We start from the raw sequence: 21,100 nt of genomic DNA on the forward strand, positions 1-21,100 counted from the left end.
AAAAAGCTCACAATTTCAGAATGGAATTACAGTAAAAGGGGACAAAATAAATAATGAAAGTATACTGCAGACTTTTTTTTCATTTATCATTTTATATTACAAACTCAAAGTGTTTAATGTCCCTTTAAACTATCCTTAAAATGCAGATTATATACTGTATATGTATGTGTGTGTGTATATATATATATATATATATATATATATATATATATATATATATATATATATATATAAATATATTATTATTTTTTCCCCATACATAATGCATTTTATTCATGCTTTGTTCCATGCAAAAAGTCGTTGAATGTTTCTGCGCAAGGAGCAGAACAAAATATATGCCTTTAATATCTCAGATTTTCTACTAGAAGATAACTTTAAACTGCAATACTTTGTACATACTAACATTAGTGTCAGTTACATAAAGTGAAAGTCAGATCATTATGAACAAAAAAAGGTTACTTGCAACTGTTACTTACTCGTTTTGCAATACACAGTGTCCTCAGGCCATCAACAGCATAGCAGTTCAAGTAATTCTGTGTTTTGGATAGGATTCGTCTTTGGTACTTTCCAGCAGAATTGTCTGAACAAAGGTAAAACATTGTTACTGGTAAATAAGTTGAATTTTGGGTAACTGTTCAAATCAGCAAACAGTACACACAATTACAAGCAATATGCATAATATGAAAATACATTAATACAGTAATTTTCTACATAAATGTTTGCATATTGAAAACACAAATTGTAATCTGGTGTGTTAAAGAATAAAGTATGCACTGCATTTCCAAAATGGTGAAATATGAATATGTTAGAAAAAAAGGCTACTTAAATGATGCTTAAAGGGACATGAAACCCAATTTTTTTCTTTCATGATTTAGAAAGAGCATGCAATTTTAAACAACTTTCTAATTTATTTCTATTATCTAATTTGCTTCATTTTCTTTATTTTTTTTTGCTGAAAAGCATATCTAGATAGGCTCAGTAGCTGCTGATTGGTGGCTGCACATAGATGCCTTGTCTGATTGGCTCACCCATATGCATTGCTATTTCTTCAACAAAGGAAATTAAACAAATGAAGCAAATTAGATAATAGAAGTAAATTGGAATGTTGTTTAAAATAGTGTTCTCTATCGGAATCATGAAAGAAACATTTTTGGGTTTAGTGACCCTTTAATCAAAGGGACAATGTCAACTTGTGTTTTGTTTAATCTAAAAGATGTTATTTTAGAATGTATTTCATAAAAAAAATCCTCATGTTTGTGTCCTCAATAATCCAATGTTTACTTGTGAAGCTTTCAGGTATGACCTGCTCCTCTAATTTTAACACCTTTACCCATTATGATGTAGTTCCTGAGCTCATGGTAATATGAAGGCAGATGCCAGACTGTTACAGACTGTGTGTGTCACCGTCTGTAATGGTCATCTGCTGGTGTCAGCAGGAAAAGTGAGAGGGAATCCGGGTGGGCGGCCCAGCAGCTGAGGGGGGAGGGAGTGGGATGGCCCTACACTACAGAAAAAAAAGAGAAGAAAAAAAAAAGAAGAGGGAGGGTTGGGGATATACACTACAGAAAAAATGTGGGGTGGTGGGTCTCTAACGATCAACCGGATCGTAGTGTGGGGACCACTACACTACAGAAAAAAAATATATATTTAGGTATTTTATAGGAACTGGAAGACAGCTGCCAGTACCTGGGATTGTGTACACTAGTTAAAGGGGGAGGGATATAGATCTGTTTGGGAGGGATCGGGGAGGTTGATGGGTAAGGGGGGACCCTACACAGTAGAAAAAAAATAGCCTATATTCCCAACCTCCTTGTAGTCATGGGTGACGCCATGTTTAAATTGGCCTTTTTATGCATTCCAGTGCTTGTGTGTGCAGTAACACTCCTTCAGATACATTAAACACTAAGTGCAATCTAAAAACATAGTATTGAGGATATTCCCCACCTCCTTCTAGTCATGGGTGACGCCATGTTTAAATTGGCCTTTTTATGCATTCCAGTGCTTGTGTGTGCAGTAACACTCCTTCAGATACATTAAACACTAAGTGCAATCTAAAAACATAGTATTGAGGATATTCCCCACCTCCTTCTAGTCATGGGTGACGCCATGTTTAAATTGGCCTTTTTATGCATTCCAGTGCTTGTGTGTGCAGTAACACTCCTTCAGATACATTAAACACTAAGTGCAATCTAAAAACATAGTATTGAGGATATTCCCCACCTCCTTCTAGTCATGGGTGCCGCCATGTTTAAATTGGCCTTTTTATGCATTCCAGTGCTTGTATCTGCAGTAACACTCTTTCAGATACCTGTAGTGTAACCTAAGCTTAAAAATTGTGGCACCCATGATTAGAAGAAGTTGCATGAATGTTTTCAGTGTTTAAAAGTCCTTTTAATATGCTTCATATAATTTTTTAGAACAATTTCCTCTTAAACAATGTTATAACCTCCTAGATTCAAGCATTATCTGGAAAATTATTAAAACATATTAATATACACACATTGAGCGCTATTTATCATTCTCCAGGCAAAGCTCCCAGCCAGGCAACCAGCCCACCCAGGACTAAGGCTCATCTGACAAAGCTCCCTGCTCTTATGCAACCAACTGCGCAAGAGTAGGGGTTGTAAATCCGCCGGGTCGTTTTAATCCCACACCTGAGGTGGAGTAGAGGTTAAGAAACTGTTTTCTTAAGACTGCTGCTTCTTATTTAGTGGTTGCAGGCTCACTCTTGTGATGGGGATTAACCCCTTAAGGATTTCACCTTGCAATTTCTCTAGGCTTTTTTGCATGTCTTTGTTCAATTTTTCAAATGCTGGATCTAAGGCATACAAATTAACTTTCGTACATAGCAACAGTTTCAGACTTACATTATTCTAAACGTTTCTCATCTTCATCTATCATTAGTTTCATCAATTCTAATGTACATTTTGTGAGAATTGCATTCCATTTCACTAGAAAATTCATTATTTGCATCTTCTCTTAAGCTGACCCCTGGGTCCAAGCGTATTCTAAGCCCTCTCGGGATAATGTAATCTTTCACATAGTTCTGTAAGCTCACTAGTTCCCATTTAACCTTTAATTCCTTTATTGCCTTTTTTTAATATTCTTTGAACGCAGTAAATACATAACTACTTTTTTCATCGATATTTGTTTCGTCAATGTTAATAACTGGTTTGAAAGCTTCACTTATATCAGTCTCCTATCTATCATCAGTTTAAACGCCATACTGTAACTAAATTCAAGCAAAGGGTGGAGGCAAAAAGACACATCCAGCGCCAAAAACAACAACCATAAGGTTTACCAGTACATAGATACAAGGTGCACACTCGCATGAAACAGTGTTATAATACCAACTGTTGAATTGAGATATTCTGAAAATAAATAAAAATAGAGGTGCACTCAACTAATCTAATGTGTCACCTTTAGTGCTCGCAGTCCCAGGGAATGATACAAAAATATTTGTAAAGAAATGTTTGTTCTGGCGAAACCTTGATATCACCAGGACTATACTTGTATGGAGGTAATTGGCTATATACCAGTGCGTGTTTTTTAACACTTAAGTGCCTGGTTCCTGAGCAACTACATGGACTCTTCAATACTTTACAGTCTCAACTCTTTATGTCTCATGGGGCCCCACAGTTATTCGGTTACCATATAAATTTCGGAAGCATTTGGACTTGCTACACTGTTTACAGCATTAGTTATGTGCCTATTGGCTATCTTTTTGCTTAGAGTATAAGTGTTGCAACAACATTGCCAATGTTTAATTTATAGCATCTTTGGTAACATTTATGCAAGTTATCTGAGCGGTACCGCACAGCTTATTGTGTGTTTTTTAAGGTTGTTCACATTTTGTATGTATGTCTACCTAATGAAAAATGGGTGGAGGATAGACGTTCCACCTGTTGAAAGCCAATCACAACTGTTGTAGTAATAAAGTGTTATAGAAACTTTTGTGCTACTTTGACTTTACACTTATTGCGTGTTTTGTTCTTTCTATTTTTGTAAGTTTGTATTTATTTTAACTAGGTAGACTAGTTAGTAAATAGTTATTAACTATTTACTAACTACCTAGTTAAAATAAATACAAACTTACCTGTGAAATAAAACCTAACCTTACACTACAATTAAATCAATTACATTAATTAAATACAATTAACTAAATTACAAAAAATATAAACACTAAATTACACAAAATGAAAAAGAAATGATCAAATATTTAAACTAATTACACCTAATCTAATAGCCCTATCAAAATAAAAAAGTCCCCCAAAAATAAAAAAAAACATAGCCTAAACTAAACTACCAATAGCCCTTAAAAGGGCCTTTTGCGGGGCATAGCTCTTTTACCCATAAAAAAATACAAACAACCCCCCAACAGTAAAACCCACCACCCACACAACCAAACCCCCCAAATAAAATCCTATCTAAAAAAACCTAAGCTCCCCATTGCCCTGAAAAGGGCATTTGTATGGGCATTGCCCTTAAAAGGGCATTTAGCTCTTTTTCAGGCCAAAACCTAAGCTAAACATAAAACCCACCCAATAAACCCTTAAAAAAACCTAACACTAACCCCCAAAGATCCACTTACAGTTTTGAAGACCGGACATCCATCCTCAACGAAGCCGGGAGAAGTCTTCATCCAAGCGGCAAGAAATGGTCCTCCAGACGGGCAGAATTCTTCATCCAGACGACATCTTCTATCTTCATCCTTGCGACACGGAGCGGCTCCATCTTCAAGACATCCGGCATGGAGCATCATCTTCTTTCGACGGCTACTGAAGAATGAAGGTTCCTTTAAGGGACGTCCTCCAAGCCAATCGGAATTAAAGGTGAAAAAATCCTATTGGCTGATGCAATCAGCCAATTTGATTGATCTTCAATCCTATTGACTGATCCAATCAGCCAATAGGATTGAGCTTGCATTCTATTGGCTGATTGGAACAGCCAATAGAATGCAAGCTCAATCCTATTGGCTAATTGCATCAGCCAATAGTATTTTTTCAACTTTAATTACGATTGGCTGATAGAATTCCGCGCCGGATTTCTTTAAGATGGAGCCGCTCCGCGTCGGAAGGATGAAGATAAAAGATGCCGTCTGGATGAAGACTTCTGCCCGCCTAGAGGACCACTTCTTGCCACTTGGATGAAGACTTCTCCCGGCTTCGTTGAGGACTTCTGCCCACTTAAATCAACCTCTTCTGCCCCGATCGGATGAAGACTTGTGCCGGTCCGGATGTCCTCTTCTGTCCCATCGTGTGTGGTAGGGTGTGATCTTCAATGGGGTAGTGTTAGGTTTTTTTAGGGGGGAACGGGTGGGTTTTAGAGTAGGGGTGTGTGGGTGGTGGGTTGTAATGTTGGGGGCGGGGGGGGGGTCTTGTATTTTTTTTTTTACAGGTAAAAAAGAGCTGATTACTTTGGGGCAATGCCCCGCAAAAAGCCCTTTCAAGGGCTGGTAAAAGAGCTGATTACTTTTGTAATTTAGTATAGGGTAGGGACATTTCTTATTTTGGGGGGCTTTTTATTTTATTAGGGGGCTTAGTTTAGCTGTAATTAGATTAAAATTCTTGTAATTTTTTTATTTTTTGTAATTTAGTGGGTTTTTTTGTACTATAGTTTAGTTCATTTAATTGTATTTTAGTTTAGATAATTGTAGTTAATTTATTTAATAAATTTATTGATAGTGTAGTGTTAGGTGTATTTGTAACTTAGGTTAGGATTTATTTTACAGGTAATTTTGTAATTATTTTAACTAGGTAGCTATTAAATAGTTCTTAACTATTTAATAGCTATTGTACCTAGTTAAAATAAATACAAAGTTGCCTGTAAAATAAATATAAATCCTAAAATAGATACAATGTAACTATTAGTTATATTGTAGCTATATTAGGGTTTATTTTATAGGTATTTATTTTTAAATAGGAATAATTTATTTAATTATAGTAATTTTATTAAGGTTAGACTTAGGTTTAGGGGTTAATTAGGGGTTAATAACTTTATTATAGTAGCGGCGACGCTGGGGGCGGCAGATTAGGGGTTAATAATTGTAGGTAGGTGGCAGCGATGTTAGGGAGGGCAGATTAGGGGTTAATAAAATTTATTATAGTGTTTGCGGGGCGGGAGTGCGGCGGTTTAGGGGTTAATAAATTTATTATACTGGCGGCGGTTTCCAGACGGCAGATTAGGGGGTTAAATAATTTTATTATAGTGTTTGCGATATGGGGGGCCTCGGTTTAAGGGTTAATAGGTAGTTTATGGGCGTTAGTGTACTTTGTAGCACGGTAGTTAAGAGCTTTATTTTCCGGCGTTAGCCCATAAAACTGACTTTTTTAGGCGGTAGAGGCTGTACCGCTCACTTCTTCCAAGACTCGTAATACCAGCGTTAGGCAAATCCAATTAAAAAGATAGGATATGCAATTGACGTAAGGGGATTTGCGGTAGCCAAAAGTCACGGAAGAAAAGTGAACGGTGACCCTCTACCTCCCCGACTCGTAATACCAGCCGGCGTTAAAAAGCAGCGTTAGGACCCCTTAATGCTGCTTTTTAAGGCTAACGCAGAACTCTAGGTGTAATTATATTTATTTATTAAAGTGACATGATACTCAAAAATAAATGTGTTACAGACCTTTTTTTGACAAACAGATGTCCTTGTGCTAAATATACGGGTGAGTTGTCCCTGTTAGCCAGTGAGCAGTAGAGTCCCAGGACTCAGCTGTACAATATTTCACATTCCCTTAAGAATACTTCAAAATTTAAAAAACAGAATTTATGTTTACCTGATAAATTACTTTCTCCAACGGTGTGTCCGGTCCACGGCGTCATCCTTACTTGTGGGATATTCTCTTCCCCAACAGGAAATGGCAAAGAGCCCAGCAAAGCTGGTCACATGATCCCTCCTAGGCTCCGCCTACCCCAGTCATTCGACCGACGTTAAGGAGGAATATTTGCATAGGAGAAACCATATGGTACCGTGGTGACTGTAGTTAAAGAAAATAAATTATCAGACCTGATTAAAAAAACCAGGGCGGGCCGTGGACCGGACACACCGTTGGAGAAAGTAATTTATCAGGTAAACATAAATTCTGTTTTCTCCAACATAGGTGTGTCCGGTCCACGGCGTCATCCTTACTTGTGGGAACCAATACCAAAGCTTTAGGACACGGATGAAGGGAGGGAGCAAATCAGGTCACCTAAATGGAAGGCACCACGGCTTGCAAAACCTTTCTCCCAAAAATAGCCTCAGAAGAAGCAAAAGTATCAAACTTGTAAAATTTGGTAAAAGTGTGCAGTGAAGACCAAGTCGCTGCCCTACATATCTGATCAACAGAAGCCTCATTCTTGAAGGCCCATGTGGAAGCCACAGCCCTAGTGGAATGAGCTGTGATTCTTTCGGGAGGCTGCCGTCCGGCAGTCTCGTAAGCCAATCTGATGATGCTTTTAATCCAAAAAGAAAGAGAGGTAGAAGTTGCTTTTTGACCCCTCCTTTTACCGGAATAAACAACAAACCAGGAAGATGTTTGTCTAAAATCCTTTGTAGCATCTAAATAGAATTTTAGAGCGCGAACAACATCCAAATTGTGCAACAATCGTTCCTTCTTTGAAACTGGTTTCGGACACAGAGAAGGTACGATAATCTCCTGGTTAATGTTTTTGTTAGAAACAACTTTTGGAAGAAAACCAGGTTTAGTACGTAAAACCACCTTATCTGCATGGAACACCAGATAAGGAGGAGAACACTGCAGAGCAGATAATTCTGAAACTCTTCTAGCAGAAGAAATTGCAACTAAAAACAAAACTTTCCAAGATAATAACTTAATATCAACGGAATGTAAGGGTTCAAACGGAACCCCCTGAAGAACTGAAAGAACCAAATTGAGACTCCAAGGAGGAGTCAAAGGTTTGTAAACAGGCTTAATTCTAACCAGAGCCTGAACAAAGGCTTGAACATCTGGCACAGCTGCCAGCTTTTTGTGAAGTAACACAGACAAGGCAGAAATCTGTCCCTTCAGGGAACTTGCAGATAATCCTTTTTCCAATCCTTCTTGAAGGAAGGATAGAATCCTAGGAATCTTAACCTTGTCCCAAGGGAATCCTTTAGATTCACACCAACAGATATATTTTTTCCAAATTTTGTGGTAAATCTTTCTAGTTACAGGCTTTCTGGCCTGAACAAGAGTATCGATAACAGAATCTGAGAACCCTCGCTTCGATAAGATCAAGCGTTCAATCTCCAAGCAGTCAGCTGGAGTGAAACCAGATTCGGATGTTCGAACGGACCCTGAACAAGAAGGTCTCGTCTCAAAGGTAGCTTCCAAGGTGGAGCCGATGACATATTCACCAGATCTGCATACCAAGTCCTGCGTGGCCACGCAGGAGCTATCAAGATCACCGACGCCCTCTCCTGATTGATCCTGGCTACCAGCCTGGGGATGAGAGGAAACGGCGGGAACACATAAGCTAGTTTGAAGGTCCAAGGTGCTACTAGTGCATCCACTAGAGCCGCCTTGGGATCCCTGGATCTGGACCCGTAGCAAGGAACTTTGAAGTTCTGACGAGAGGCCATCAGATCCATGTCTGGAATGCCCCACAGCTGAGTGACTTGGGCAAAGATTTCCGGATGGAGTTCCCACTCCCCCGGATGCAATGTCTGACGACTCAGAAAATCCGCTTCCCAATTTTCCACTCCTGGGATATGGATAGCAGACAGGTGGCAGGAGTGAGACTCCGCCCATAGAATGATTTTGGTCACTTCTTCCATCGCTAGGGAACTCCTTGTTCCCCCCTGATGGTTGATGTACGCAACAGTTGTCATGTTGTCTGATTGAAACCGTATGAACTTGGCCCTCGCTAGCTGAGGCCAAGCCTTGAGAGCATTGAATATCGCTCTCAGTTCCAGAATATTTATCGGTAGAAGAGATTCTTCCCGAGACCAAAGACCCTGAGCTTTCAGGGATCCCCAGACCGCGCCCCAGCCCATCAGACTGGCGTCGGTCGTGACAATGACCCACTCTGGTCTGCGGAATGTCATCCCTTGCGACAGGTTGTCCAGGGACAGCCACCAACGGAGTGAGTCTCTGGTCCTCTGATTTACTTGTATCTTCGGAGACAAGTCTGTATAGTCCCCATTCCACTGACTGAGCATGCACAGTTGAAATGGTCTTAGATGAATGCGCGCAAAAGGAACTATGTCCATTGCCGCTACCATCAACCCGTTCACTTCCATGCACTGAGCTATGGAAGGAAGAGGAACGGAATGAAGTATCCGACAAGAGTCTAGAAGTTTTGTTTTTCTGGCCTCTGTCAGGAAAATCCTCATTTCTAAGGAGTCTATTATTGTTCCCAAGAAGGGAACCCTTGTTGACGGAGATAGAGAACTCTTTTCCACGTTCACTTTCCATCCGTGAGATCTGAGAAAGGCCAGGACAATGTCCGTGTGAGCCTTTGCTTGAGGAAGGGACGACGCTTGAATCAGAATGTCGTCCAAGTAAGGTACTACAGCAATGCCCCTTGGTCTTAGCACAGCTAGAAGGGACCCTAGTACCTTTGTGAAAATCCTTGGAGCAGTGGCTAATCCGAAAGGAAGCGCCACGAACTGGTAATGTTTGTCCAGGAATGCGAACCTTAGGAACCGATGATGTTCCTTGTGGATAGGAATATGTAGATACGCATCCTTTAAATCCACCGTGGTCATGAATTGACCTTCCTGGATGGAAGGAAGAATAGTTCGAATGGTTTCCATCTTGAACGATGGAACCTTGAGAAACTTGTTTAAGATCTTGAGATCTAAGATTGGTCTGAACGTTCCCTCTTTTTTGGGAACTATGAACAGATTGGAGTAGAACCCCATCCCTTGTTCTCTTAATGGAACAGGATGAATCACTCCCATTTTTAACAGGTCTTCTACACAATGTAAGAATGCCTGTCTTTTTATGTGGTCTGAAGACAACTGAGACCTGTGGAACCTCCCCCTTGGGGGAAGTCCCTTGAATTCCAGAAGATAACCTTGGGAGACTATTTCTAGCGCCCAAGGATCCAGAACATCTCTTGCCCAAGCCTGAGCGAAGAGAGAGAGTCTGCCCCCCACCAGATCCGGTCCCGGATCGGGGGCCAACATTTCATGCTGTCTTGGTAGCAGTGGCAGGTTTCTTGGCCTGCTTTCCCTTGTTCCAGCCTTGCATTGGTCTCCAAGCTGGCTTGGCTTGAGAAGTATTACCCTCTTGCTTAGAGGACGTAGCACTTTGGGTTGGTCCGTTTCTACGAAAGGGACGAAAATTAGGTTTATTTTTTTTTTTTTTTTTTTTTTTTGCCTTGAAAGGCCGATCCTGAGGAAGGGCGTGGCCCTTACCCCCAGTGATATCAGAGATAATCTCTTTCAAGTCAGGGCCAAACAGCGTTTTCCCCTTGAAAGGAATGTTAAGTAGCTTGTTCTTGGAAGACGCATCAGCCGACCAAGATTTCAACCAAAGCGCTCTGCGCGCCACAATAGCAAACCCTGAATTCTTAGCCGCTAACCTAGCCAATTGCAAAGTGGCGTCTAGGGTGAAAGAATTAGCCAATTTGAGAGCATTGATTCTGTCCATAATCTCCTCATAAGGAGGAGAATCACTATCGACCGCCTTTATCAGCTCATCGAACCAGAAACATGCGGCTGTAGCGACAGGGACAATGCATGAAATTGGTTGTAGAAGGTAACCCTGCTGAACAAACATTTTTTTAAGCAAACCTTCTAATTTTTTATCCATAGGATCTTTGAAAGCACAACTATCCTCTATGGGTATAGTGGTGCGTTTGTTTAAAGTGGAAACCGCTCCCTCGACCTTGGGGACTGTCTGCCATAAGTCCTTTCTGGGGTCGACCATAGGAAACAATTTTTTAAATATGGGGGGAGGGACGAAAGGAATACCGGGCCTTTCCCATTCTTTATTAACAATGTCCGCCACCCGCTTGGGTATAGGAAAAGCTTCTGGGAGCCCCGGCACCTCTAGGAACTTGTCCATTTTACATAGTTTCTCTGGGATGACCAACTTGTCACAATCATCCAGAGTGGATAATACCTCCTTAAGCAGAATGCGGAGATGTTCCAACTTAAATTTAAATGCAATCACATCAGGTTCAGCTTGTTGAGAAATGTTCCCTGAATCAGTAATTTCTCCCTCAGACAAAACCTCCCTGGCCCCATCAGACTGGGTTAGGGGCCCTTCAGAAATATTATTATCAGCGTCGTCATGCTCTTCAGTATCTAAAACAGAGCAATCGCGCTTACGCTGATAAGTGTTCATTTTGGCTAAAATATTTTTGACAGAATTATCCATTACAGCCGTTAATTGTTGCATAGTAAGGAGTATTGGCGCGCTAGATGTACTAGGGGCCTCCTGAGTGGGCAAGACTCGTGTAGACGAAGGAGGGAATGATGCAGTACCATGCTTACTCCCCTCACTTGAGGAATCATCTTGGGCATCATTGTCATTGTCACATAAATCACATTTATTTAAATGAATAGGAATTCTGGCTTCCCCACATTCAGAACACAGTCTATCTGGTAGTTCAGACATGTTAAACAGGCATAAACTTGATAACAAAGTACAAAAAACGTTTTAAAATAAAACCGTTACTGTCACTTTAAATTTTAAACTGAACACACTTTATTACTGCAATTGCGAAAAAACATGAAGGAATTGTTCAAAATTCACCAAATTTTCACCACAGTGTCTTAAAGCCTTAAAAGTATTGCACACCAAATTTGGAAGCTTTAACCCTTAAAATAACGGAACCGGAGCCGTTTTGAACTTTAACCCCTTTACAGTCCCTGGTATCTGCTTTGCTGAGACCCAACCAAGCCCAAAGGGGAATACGATACCAAATGACGCCTTCAGAAAGCCTTTTCTAAGTATCAGAGCTCCTCTCACATGCGACTGCATGCCATGCCTCTCAAAAACAAGTGCGCCACACCGGCGCGAAAATGAGGCTCTGCCGATGCTTTGGGAAAGCCCCTAAGAATAAGGTGTCTAAAACAGTGCCTGCCGATATTATTATATCAAAATACCCAGATAAAATGATTCCTCAAGGCTAAATATGTGTTAATAATGAATCGATTTAGCCCAGAAAAAGTCTACAGTCTTAATAAGCCCTTGTGAAGCCCTTATTTACGATCGTAATAAACATGGCTTACCGGATCCCATAGGGAAAATGACAGCTTCCAGCATTACATCGTCTTGTTAGAATGTGTCATACCTCAAGCAGCAAGAGACTGCTCACTGTTCCCCCAACTGAAGTTAATTGCTCTCAACAGTCCTGTGTGGAACAGCCATGGATTTTAGTGACGGTTGCTAAAATCATTTTCCTCATACAAACAGAAATCTTCATCTCTTTTCTGTTTCTGAGTAAATAGTACATGCCAGCACTATTTCAAAATAACAAACTCTTGATTGAATAATAAAAACTACAGTTAAACACTAAAAAACTCTAAGCCATCTCCGTGGAGATGTTGCCTGTACAACGGCAAAGAGAATGACTGGGGTAGGCGGAGCCTAGGAGGGATCATGTGACCAGCTTTGCTGGGCTCTTTGCCATTTCCTGTTGGGGAAGAGAATATCCCACAAGTAAGGATGACGCCGTGGACCGGACACACCTATGTTGGAGAAAGCTTTTGGTCAACTATTTTTCATAAAAATGTGTAATATGTTTAACTGCTGAATTTCATATACATAATAGATTTTTTTCTGAATACCAAATCCTTTTAAGTGCGCATATACAGTAATGTGTCTATATAAACCATTGTACCGGATTGCTTGCATGTTGCTATTTGTAGATATTAAAATTGTGATTTCCATTTTCAGTTCTAAAATGGGCTATTATAAGGTTAAAGTCAAATTTAATATGTAGATAGCACTGCCAGGCATTGATAAATGTATTTAAAAATGACAGAAAATAAAAGAATCAGAATGCTAAGGAGCTAGTCATATCTTTTCTAAATATAGAGGAATGATGTTATATAGTAATATACAATGACAAATCCAAATAAAGATAATGAGCCACAATTAGAACTTTAGAAGACGTCTTCCTGGTTTACATGATTTGTCAAACCTTAGATTCCTATACAAAATGCATTCCTTTAAGATATAAAGTTTGAGAGAGCAATATAGCCTTGTAAAACATAGCTGGCAGCAATCTTCTAGAATCTAGATGTTTATTGCAAAGGGATTACGGTGTTCTCCACAGAAAGGTTGCTATCTGTGTGGCATTAAGTGGGGACAGTGTAGTACTTTGCAAAATTTAAACATTTTCTGTTATTTATAAATGTTACTTTAGCTATCCAAAGCACAAATTTACTCTATAATTTAATATAGATTTATGTTAATTTTTTAAACAAACATTAAAAAAAATAATAATTAGATCATTTTAGCATAATATTGGCTTAAATTTTAGCCAAGTGGTCAGTAAAATCAGCTGTGTGTTGTGCCCATTAAATAGTTCCAGTGAAGAACACTATCATTTTATTTGTATCATATACATCTTATACTTCAGGAACACCTTCTATGTGCATTTTACTTTTGCAATAAACTCAGTGAAAGGCACCTTGCTAAAGAGTTTCTGGCTCACGTGCAACGTCCTAACAAGTATACAGCTGACTCGCACCCTTCTGTATCAGAGAAGCCGGCCACACATTATAAAATCATTTCTCCACTAGACATTTCATGGAAATGTGACCTTTTGATTAAGCATTTTAGCATATCTTCATTTTCTAATTAGGCAAGTAGATGTCCAGCATTCTAAATACAGAGATTACCTTCATACAGCTACTCATGCTTACCTGATAAATGTATTTCTTTTTTGACACGATGAGTCCACGGATCATCTTAATTACAAATGGGATATTCACCTCCTGGTCACAATCAGCAGGAGGAGGCAAAGAGCACCACAGCAGAGCTGTTAAATAGCTCCTCCCTTCCCTCCCACTCCAGTCATTCGACCGAAGTTAAGGAAAGAAAGGAAAAGCCAAGGTGCAGAGGTGTCTGAAGTTTACAATAACTCACAACCTGTCTTACAAGAACAGGGCGAGCCGTGGACTCATTGTGTCAAAAAATAAATAAATTTATCAGGTAAGCATAAATTTTCTTTTCTTTATGACACAATGAGTCCATGGATCATCTTAATTACTAATGGTATTCAATACCCAAGCTAGAGTACACAGATGATAAGGGAGGGACAAGACAGGGAACCTAAACGGAAGGCACCACTGCTTGAAGAACCTTTATCCCAAAAGCGGCCTCAGCCGAGGCAAAAGTATCAAATTTGTAAAACCTTGAAAAAGTGTGAAGAGAGAACCAAGTTGCAGCCTTGCAAATCTGTTCCACAGAAGCTTCATTTTTGAATGCCTATGAGGAAGCAACAGCCCTCGTGGAATGAGCCGTAACCCTCTCGGGAGGCTGCTGTCCAGCAGTCTCATATGCAAAACGTATGAAACTCTTCAGCCAAAAAGAAAAAGAAGTAGCCGTAGCTTTCTGTCCCTTTTGTTTTCCTGAGAAAATCACAAACAAAGAAGAAGACTGATGAAAGTCCTTAGTCGCCTGTAAGTAAAATTTTAAAGCATGGACCATGTCCAAATTGTGCAGAAGTCGTTCTTTCTGAGAAGAAGGATTAGGACACAACGAAGGAACAACAATCTCCTGATTAATGTTCTGATCAGAAACAACCTTAGGAAGAAATCCTAGTTTAGTATGTAAAACTACCTTATCTGAATGGAAAATAAGGTAAGGAGAATCGTACTGCAATGCCGAAAGCTCTGACACTCTACGAGCCGAAGAAATAGCAACAAGAAATAAAACTTTCCAAGATAACAACTTAATATCTAAGGAATGCATAGGCTCAAACGGAGCCCCTTGAAGAACTTTGAGAACTAAATTAAGACTCCATGGAGAAGTAACTGGTTTGAACACAGGCCTGACCCTGACCAAGGCCTGACAAAATGATTGAATGTCTGGGACATCCGCCAGAAGTTTGTGTAACAAAATAGATAAAGCCGAGAATTGACCCTTTAGGGAACTCGACGATAAACCTCTCTCCAAACCCTCTTGGAGAAAAGACAAAATTCTAGGAATCCTAATCTTACTCCATGAGTAGCCCTTGGATTCACACCAATAAAGATATTTACGCCAAATCGTATGCTAAATCCTTCTAGTCACAGGCTTACGAGCCTGAATCATGGTCTCTATGACCGAATCAGAAAAGAGCGTTCAATCTCCAAGCAGTCAGCTTCAGAGAAACTAGATTTGGATGAAGGAAGGGCCCCTGAATCAGAAGGTCCTTCCTCAACGGGAGTCTCCTCGGTGGCAGAGATGCCATTTCCACGAGATCCGCATACCAAATGCTGCGAGGCCAGGCCGGAGCTATGAGGATCACCGAAGCCCTCTCCTATTTGATTCGAGCAATTACCAGAGGAAGGAGCACAAACTGAGGAAATAAGTATGCTAGACTGAATGTCCAAGGGACCGCCAGAGCATCTATCAGCTCTGCCTGGGAGGTCCCTGGACCTTGACTCGTATCTCGGGAGCTTGGCATTCTGTCGAGATGCCATGAGATCCAATTCTGGTTGACCCCACTTGAGAATTAGGTTGGAGAACACTTCCGGATGGAGTTCCCACTCAAGCCTGTCTGCTCAGAAAATCTGCCTCCCAATTGTCCACCCCTGGGATGTGGATCGCCGACAGATAAGAGTGAGCTTCTGCCCACTGGATTATCTTGGTTACCTCTGTCATCGCTTGATGATTGATGTAAGCCACTGAAGTTATGTTGTCCGACTGGAACCTGATAAACCGGAGGGAGGCTAACTGGGGCCAGGCCAGAAGGGCATTGAAGATTGCCTTCAGCTCTAGAATGTTTATAGGAAGAGCAGCCTCTGACTGAGTCCAAACTCCCTGTGCCTTGAGAGAGCCCCAGACTGCTCCCCACCCCAGAAGGCTGGTAACTATGGTCACAATCACCCAAGACGGTCTGCAAAAGCAGGCTCCCTGGGAGAGATGATCCAGAGACAACCACCATTGAAAAGAGTCCCTTGTCTCCTGCTCCAAAGTTATTTGAGGAGACAAGTCTGCATAATCTCCGTTCCATTGCCTAAGCATGCTTAACAACAGAGGCCTGAGATGGAAACGAGCAAACGGGATGATGTCCATTGCCGCAACCATCAGCCCGATTAACTTCATACTCTGAGCCACTAACGGCCGTGGAGTGGACTGAAGGACTAGAGAAGTATTGACAATCTTTGATTTCCTGACTTCTGTCAGAAAAATCTTCATGAACAAGGAGCCTATTATGGTTCCCAAGAAAGTGACTATTGTGTCTGGAACTAGGGAACTCTTTCCCAAATTTACCTTCCAGCCGTGAGTTCTCAAGAAAGATAACACTTTGTCGGTGTGGGATCTTGCTTGCTGAAAAGATGGCGCCTGGACTAGAATGTCGTCCAGATAAGGCGCCACCCCAATGCCCGTGACCGAAGGGCCACCAACAGAGACCCCAGAACCTTTGTGAAGATTCTGGGAGCCGTGGCCAGGCCGAAAGGAAGAGCCACGAACTTGAAGTGTTTGTCTAGGAAGGCAAACCTCAGGAACTTGTGATCCCTGTGAATAGGGACATGTAGGTATACGTCCTTTAAATCCACAGTTGTCATGAATTGACCCTCCTGGATTAAGGGAATAATGGAACTAATAGTTCCAGGAAGGAATCCTGAGAATTTTTTTTTAGACTCTTTAGGACTAAAATTGGTCTGAAGGTTCCCTCTTTTTTGGGAACCACAAACAGATTGGAATAAAAACCCTGACCCTGTTCCTGAACTAGAACGGGAACAATCACTCCCAAGGCGGAGAGGTCTTTTACACAATGTAAGAACGCCTCTCCTTTTCTCTGGTCTGCAGATAATCTTGAAAGCAGAAACCTGCCTCTGGGAGGAAAACTTTTGAACTCCAATTTGTATCTCTGAGAGACTAAGTCTATTGCCCAGTAATCCTGAACGTCCCGAACCCAAGCCTGAACGAAAAAGGAAAGTCTGCCCCCTACCAGATCCGGTCCCGGCTCGGGGGCATGCCCTTCATGCTGTTTTGGACTCAATAACCAGCGTCTTGGATTGTTTACAATGTTCCAAGACTGGTTGGGTCTCCAAGTTGGCTTAGATTGTTCCTGCTTGGAGGCGGAAGAGGAGGAATTTCCCTTGAAATTTAGAAAGGAACGAAAATGACTGTCGTTCCTTCTGTTTGTTTCTCCTATCCTGAGGGAGATGACCCTTACCTCCCGTAATATCAGAGATTATCTCCGTCAAGCCAGGTCCAACCAAGGTCTTCCCCTTGTAAGGAATCGTAAAAGCTTAGACTTAGAAGATACATCCGCAGACCAAGGTTTTAACCATAAGACTCTGCGAGCTGGAACAGAGAAACCTGAAATCCTTTTGCTCCCCATTGGATAACTTGAAGGGGAGCATCCGTAATAAAGGAATTAGCCAATTTAAGAGCTTTTATCCTAACCTGGATTACATCCAGAGGAGTTTCTTGTCCTTATAGCATCAGACAATGTGTAAACAAATATGCCGCCACACAAGTGACGGAACAATGCACACAGCTGGCTGCCATTGTAAGCCCTGGTGTACGTACATCCTTTTGAGAAACCCCTCTCTATTTTGTCCATAGGATCTATGAAAGCACAACTATCCTCTATGGGTATAGTAGTTCACTTAGCTAAGGTGGGAACAGCTCCTTCCACCTTGGGGACTGTTTGCCAAGCCTCCTTAACCAAGTTGGCTATGGGAAACATCTATTTAAATATAGGAGATGGAGAAAGAGCTATACTTGGTCTCTCCCACTCCTTAGCAATGAACTCAGAAGCTCGGTCTGGTACCGGAAAAACTTCTATCGAGGAAGGTACCTCAAAATATTTTTTCAGCTTACTGGATTTCTATGGATTAACGACGACGGTGGAGTCGCTGTCGTCCAGAGTAGCTAATACCTCCTTAAGTAACAGACGGAGGTGTGCTAGCTTAAACCTGAAGGATACAACTTCAGTATCAGCAAGAGGAATTACACTGTCAGAATCTGAAATTTCACCTTCAGATGCTACTACGTTATTCTCCTCCATAGGCCTGTGTGAGGGGACATCTGGAATAGCAACAACTGCGTCAGAAACCTCGTAACGAACATGAAGTGGAGTAAAAAGCTTAGCGCGCAATTACTCTACGCTTCCAAATACCTCCCATTGTGGGTGTGGCCAAAGATCTCCCGGTCGGCTTTAAGGTTAGAAAACTGCCGGGAGATGTGGAACCACCTAGTAATAGAAATATTACGCCTCAGTGCCTGCTGCATCACTGCCCAAATGTCCCCTATGCGTATAGGGGAGACTATGTATAAAAACATAATTTATGTAAGAACTTACCTGATAAATTCATTTCTTTCATATTAGCAAGAGTCCATGAGCTAGTGACGTATGGGATATACATTCCTACCAGGAGGGGCAAAGTTTCCCAAACCTCAAAATGCCTATAAATACACCCCTCACCACACCCACAAATCAGTTTAACGAATAGCCAAGAAGTGGGGTGATAAGAAAAAAAGTGCGAAAGCATAAAAAATAAGGAATTGGAATAATTGTGCTTTATACAAAAAAATCATAACCACCACAAAAAAGGGTGGGCCTCATGGACTCTTGCTAATATGAAAGAAATGAATTTATCAGGTAAGTTCTTACATAAATTATGTTTTCTTTCATGTAATTAGCAAGAGTCCATGAGCTAGTGACGTATGGGATAATAAATACCCAAGATGTGGAGCTTCCACGCAAAAGTCACTAGAGAGGGAGGGATAAAATAAAAACAGCCAATTCCGCTGAAAAAAATAATCCACACCCCAAAATAAAGTTTAAATCTTATAATGAAAAAAACTGAAATTATAAGCAGAAGAATCAAACTGAAACAGCTGCCTGAAGTACTTTTCTACCAAAAACTGCTTCAGAAGAGGAAAACACATCAAAATGGTAGAATTTAGTAAAAGTATGCAAAGAAGACCAAGTGGCTGCTTTGCAAATCTGATCAACCGAAGCTTCATACCTAAACGCCCAGGAAGTAGAAACTGACCTAGTAGAATGAGCTGTAATCCTTTGAGGCGGAGTTTTACCCGACTCGACATAAGCATGATGAATCAAAGATTTTAACCAAGATGCCAAAGAAATGGCAGAAGCCTTCTGACCTTTCTTAGAACCGGAAAAGATAACAAATAGACTAGAAGTCTTTCGGAAATCCTTAGTAGCTTCAACATAATATTTCAAAGCTCTAACTACATCCAAAGAATGCAACGATCTTTCCTTAGAATTCTTAGGATTAGGACACAATGAAGGAACCACAATTTCTCTACTAATGTTGTTAGAGTTCACAACTTTAGGTAAAAATTTAAATGAAGTTCGCAACACCGCCTTATCCTAATGAAAAATCAGAAAAGGAGATTCACAAGAAAGAGGAGATAACTCTGAAACTCTTCTAGCAGAAGAGATGGCCAAAAGAAACAAGACTTTCCAAGAAAGTAATTTAATGTCCAAAGAATGCATAGGTTCAAACGGAGGAGCTTGTAAAGCCCTCAGAACCAAATTCAAACTCCAAGGAGGAGAGATTGACTTTATGACTGTTGACAGGTTTGATACGAACCAAAGCCTGAACAAAACAATGAATATCAGGAAGATTAGCAATCTTTCTGTGAAACAACACAGAAAGAGCAGAAATTTGTCCTTTCAAAGAGCTTGCAGACAAACCTTTATCCAGACCATCCTGAAGAAATTGTAATATTCTAGGAATTCTAAAAGAATGCCATGAAAAATGATGAGAAGAGCACCAAGAAATGTAAATCTTCCAGACTCGATAATATATCATCCTAGATACAGTTTTACGAGCCTGTAGCATAGTATTAATTACAGAGTAAGAGAAACCTATGACTGAGAATCAAGCGTTCAATCTCCATACCTTCAAATTTAAGGATTTGAGATCCTGATGGAAAAAGGGCCTTGCGATAGAAGGTCTGGTCTTAACGGAAGAGTCCACGGTTGGCAAGTAGCCATCCGAACAAGATCCGCATACCAAAACCTGTGAGGCCATGCCGGAGCCACCAGCAGAACAAACGAACGCTCCTTTAGAATCTTGGAAACCACTCTTGGAAGAAGAACTAGAGGCGGAAAGATATAGGCAAGATGATACTTCCAAGGAAGTGACAACGCATCCACTGCCTCCGCCTGAGGATCCCTGGATCTGGACAGATACCTGGGAAGTTTCTTGTTTAGATGAGAAGCCATCAGATCTATTTCTGGAAGACCCCAGATTTGAACAATCTGAAGGAACACCTCTGGGTGAAGAGACCATTCGCCCGGATGTAACGTCTGGCGACTGAGATAATCCGCTTCCCAATTGTCTACACCTGGGATGTGAACCGCAGAAATTAGACAGGAGCTGGATTCCGCCCAAGCAAGTATCCGAGATACTTCTTTCATAGCCAGAGTACTGTGAGTCCCCCCTTGATGATTGACATATGCCACGGTTGTGACATTGTCCGTCTGAAAACAAATGAACGACTCTCTCTTTAGAAGAGGCCACGACTGAAGAGCTCTGAAAATCGCACAGAGTTCCAAAATGTTGATTGGTAATCTCGCCTCCTGAGATTCCCAAACCCCCTGTGCTGTCAGAGACCCCCATACAGCTCCCCAACCTGTCAGACTTGCATCTGTTGAGATTACAGTCCAGGTCGGAAGAACAAAAGAAGCCCCCTGAACTAAACGATGGTGGTCTAACCACCACGTCAGAGAGTGTCGTACGTTCGGTTTTAAAGATATTAATTGTGATATCTTTGTATAATCCCTGCACCACTGGTTCAGCATACAGAGCTGAAGAGGTGAAAACGAGCAAAGGGGATCGCGTCCGATGCAGCAGTCATAAGACCTAGAATTTCCATGCATAAAGCTACCGAAGGCAATGATTGAGACTGAAGGTTTCGACAAGCTGAAACCAATTTCAGACGTCTCTTGTCTGTCAATGACAGAGTCATGGACACTGAATCTATCTGGAAACCTAAAAAGGTTACCCTTGTCT

At 41.0% G+C, this 21,100-nt stretch overlaps 1 protein-coding gene across 1 annotated transcript in view; it reads right to left on the reverse strand.

Moving 5' to 3' along the window:
* The window catches only part of ATP10A (ATPase phospholipid transporting 10A (putative)), a 510,848-nt gene that overhangs the window by 240,486 nt on the left and 249,262 nt on the right, over positions 1 to 21,100 (reverse strand). The window contains 1 exon segment of the mRNA XM_053705460.1: positions 477 to 580. Within this exon segment, the coding sequence (XP_053561435.1) occupies positions 477 to 580 (104 nt within the window).

The sequence above is a fragment of the Bombina bombina genome, chromosome 3 (genome assembly GCF_027579735.1).
Source record: "Bombina bombina isolate aBomBom1 chromosome 3, aBomBom1.pri, whole genome shotgun sequence".
NCBI lineage: Eukaryota > Metazoa > Chordata > Amphibia > Anura > Bombinatoridae > Bombina > Bombina bombina.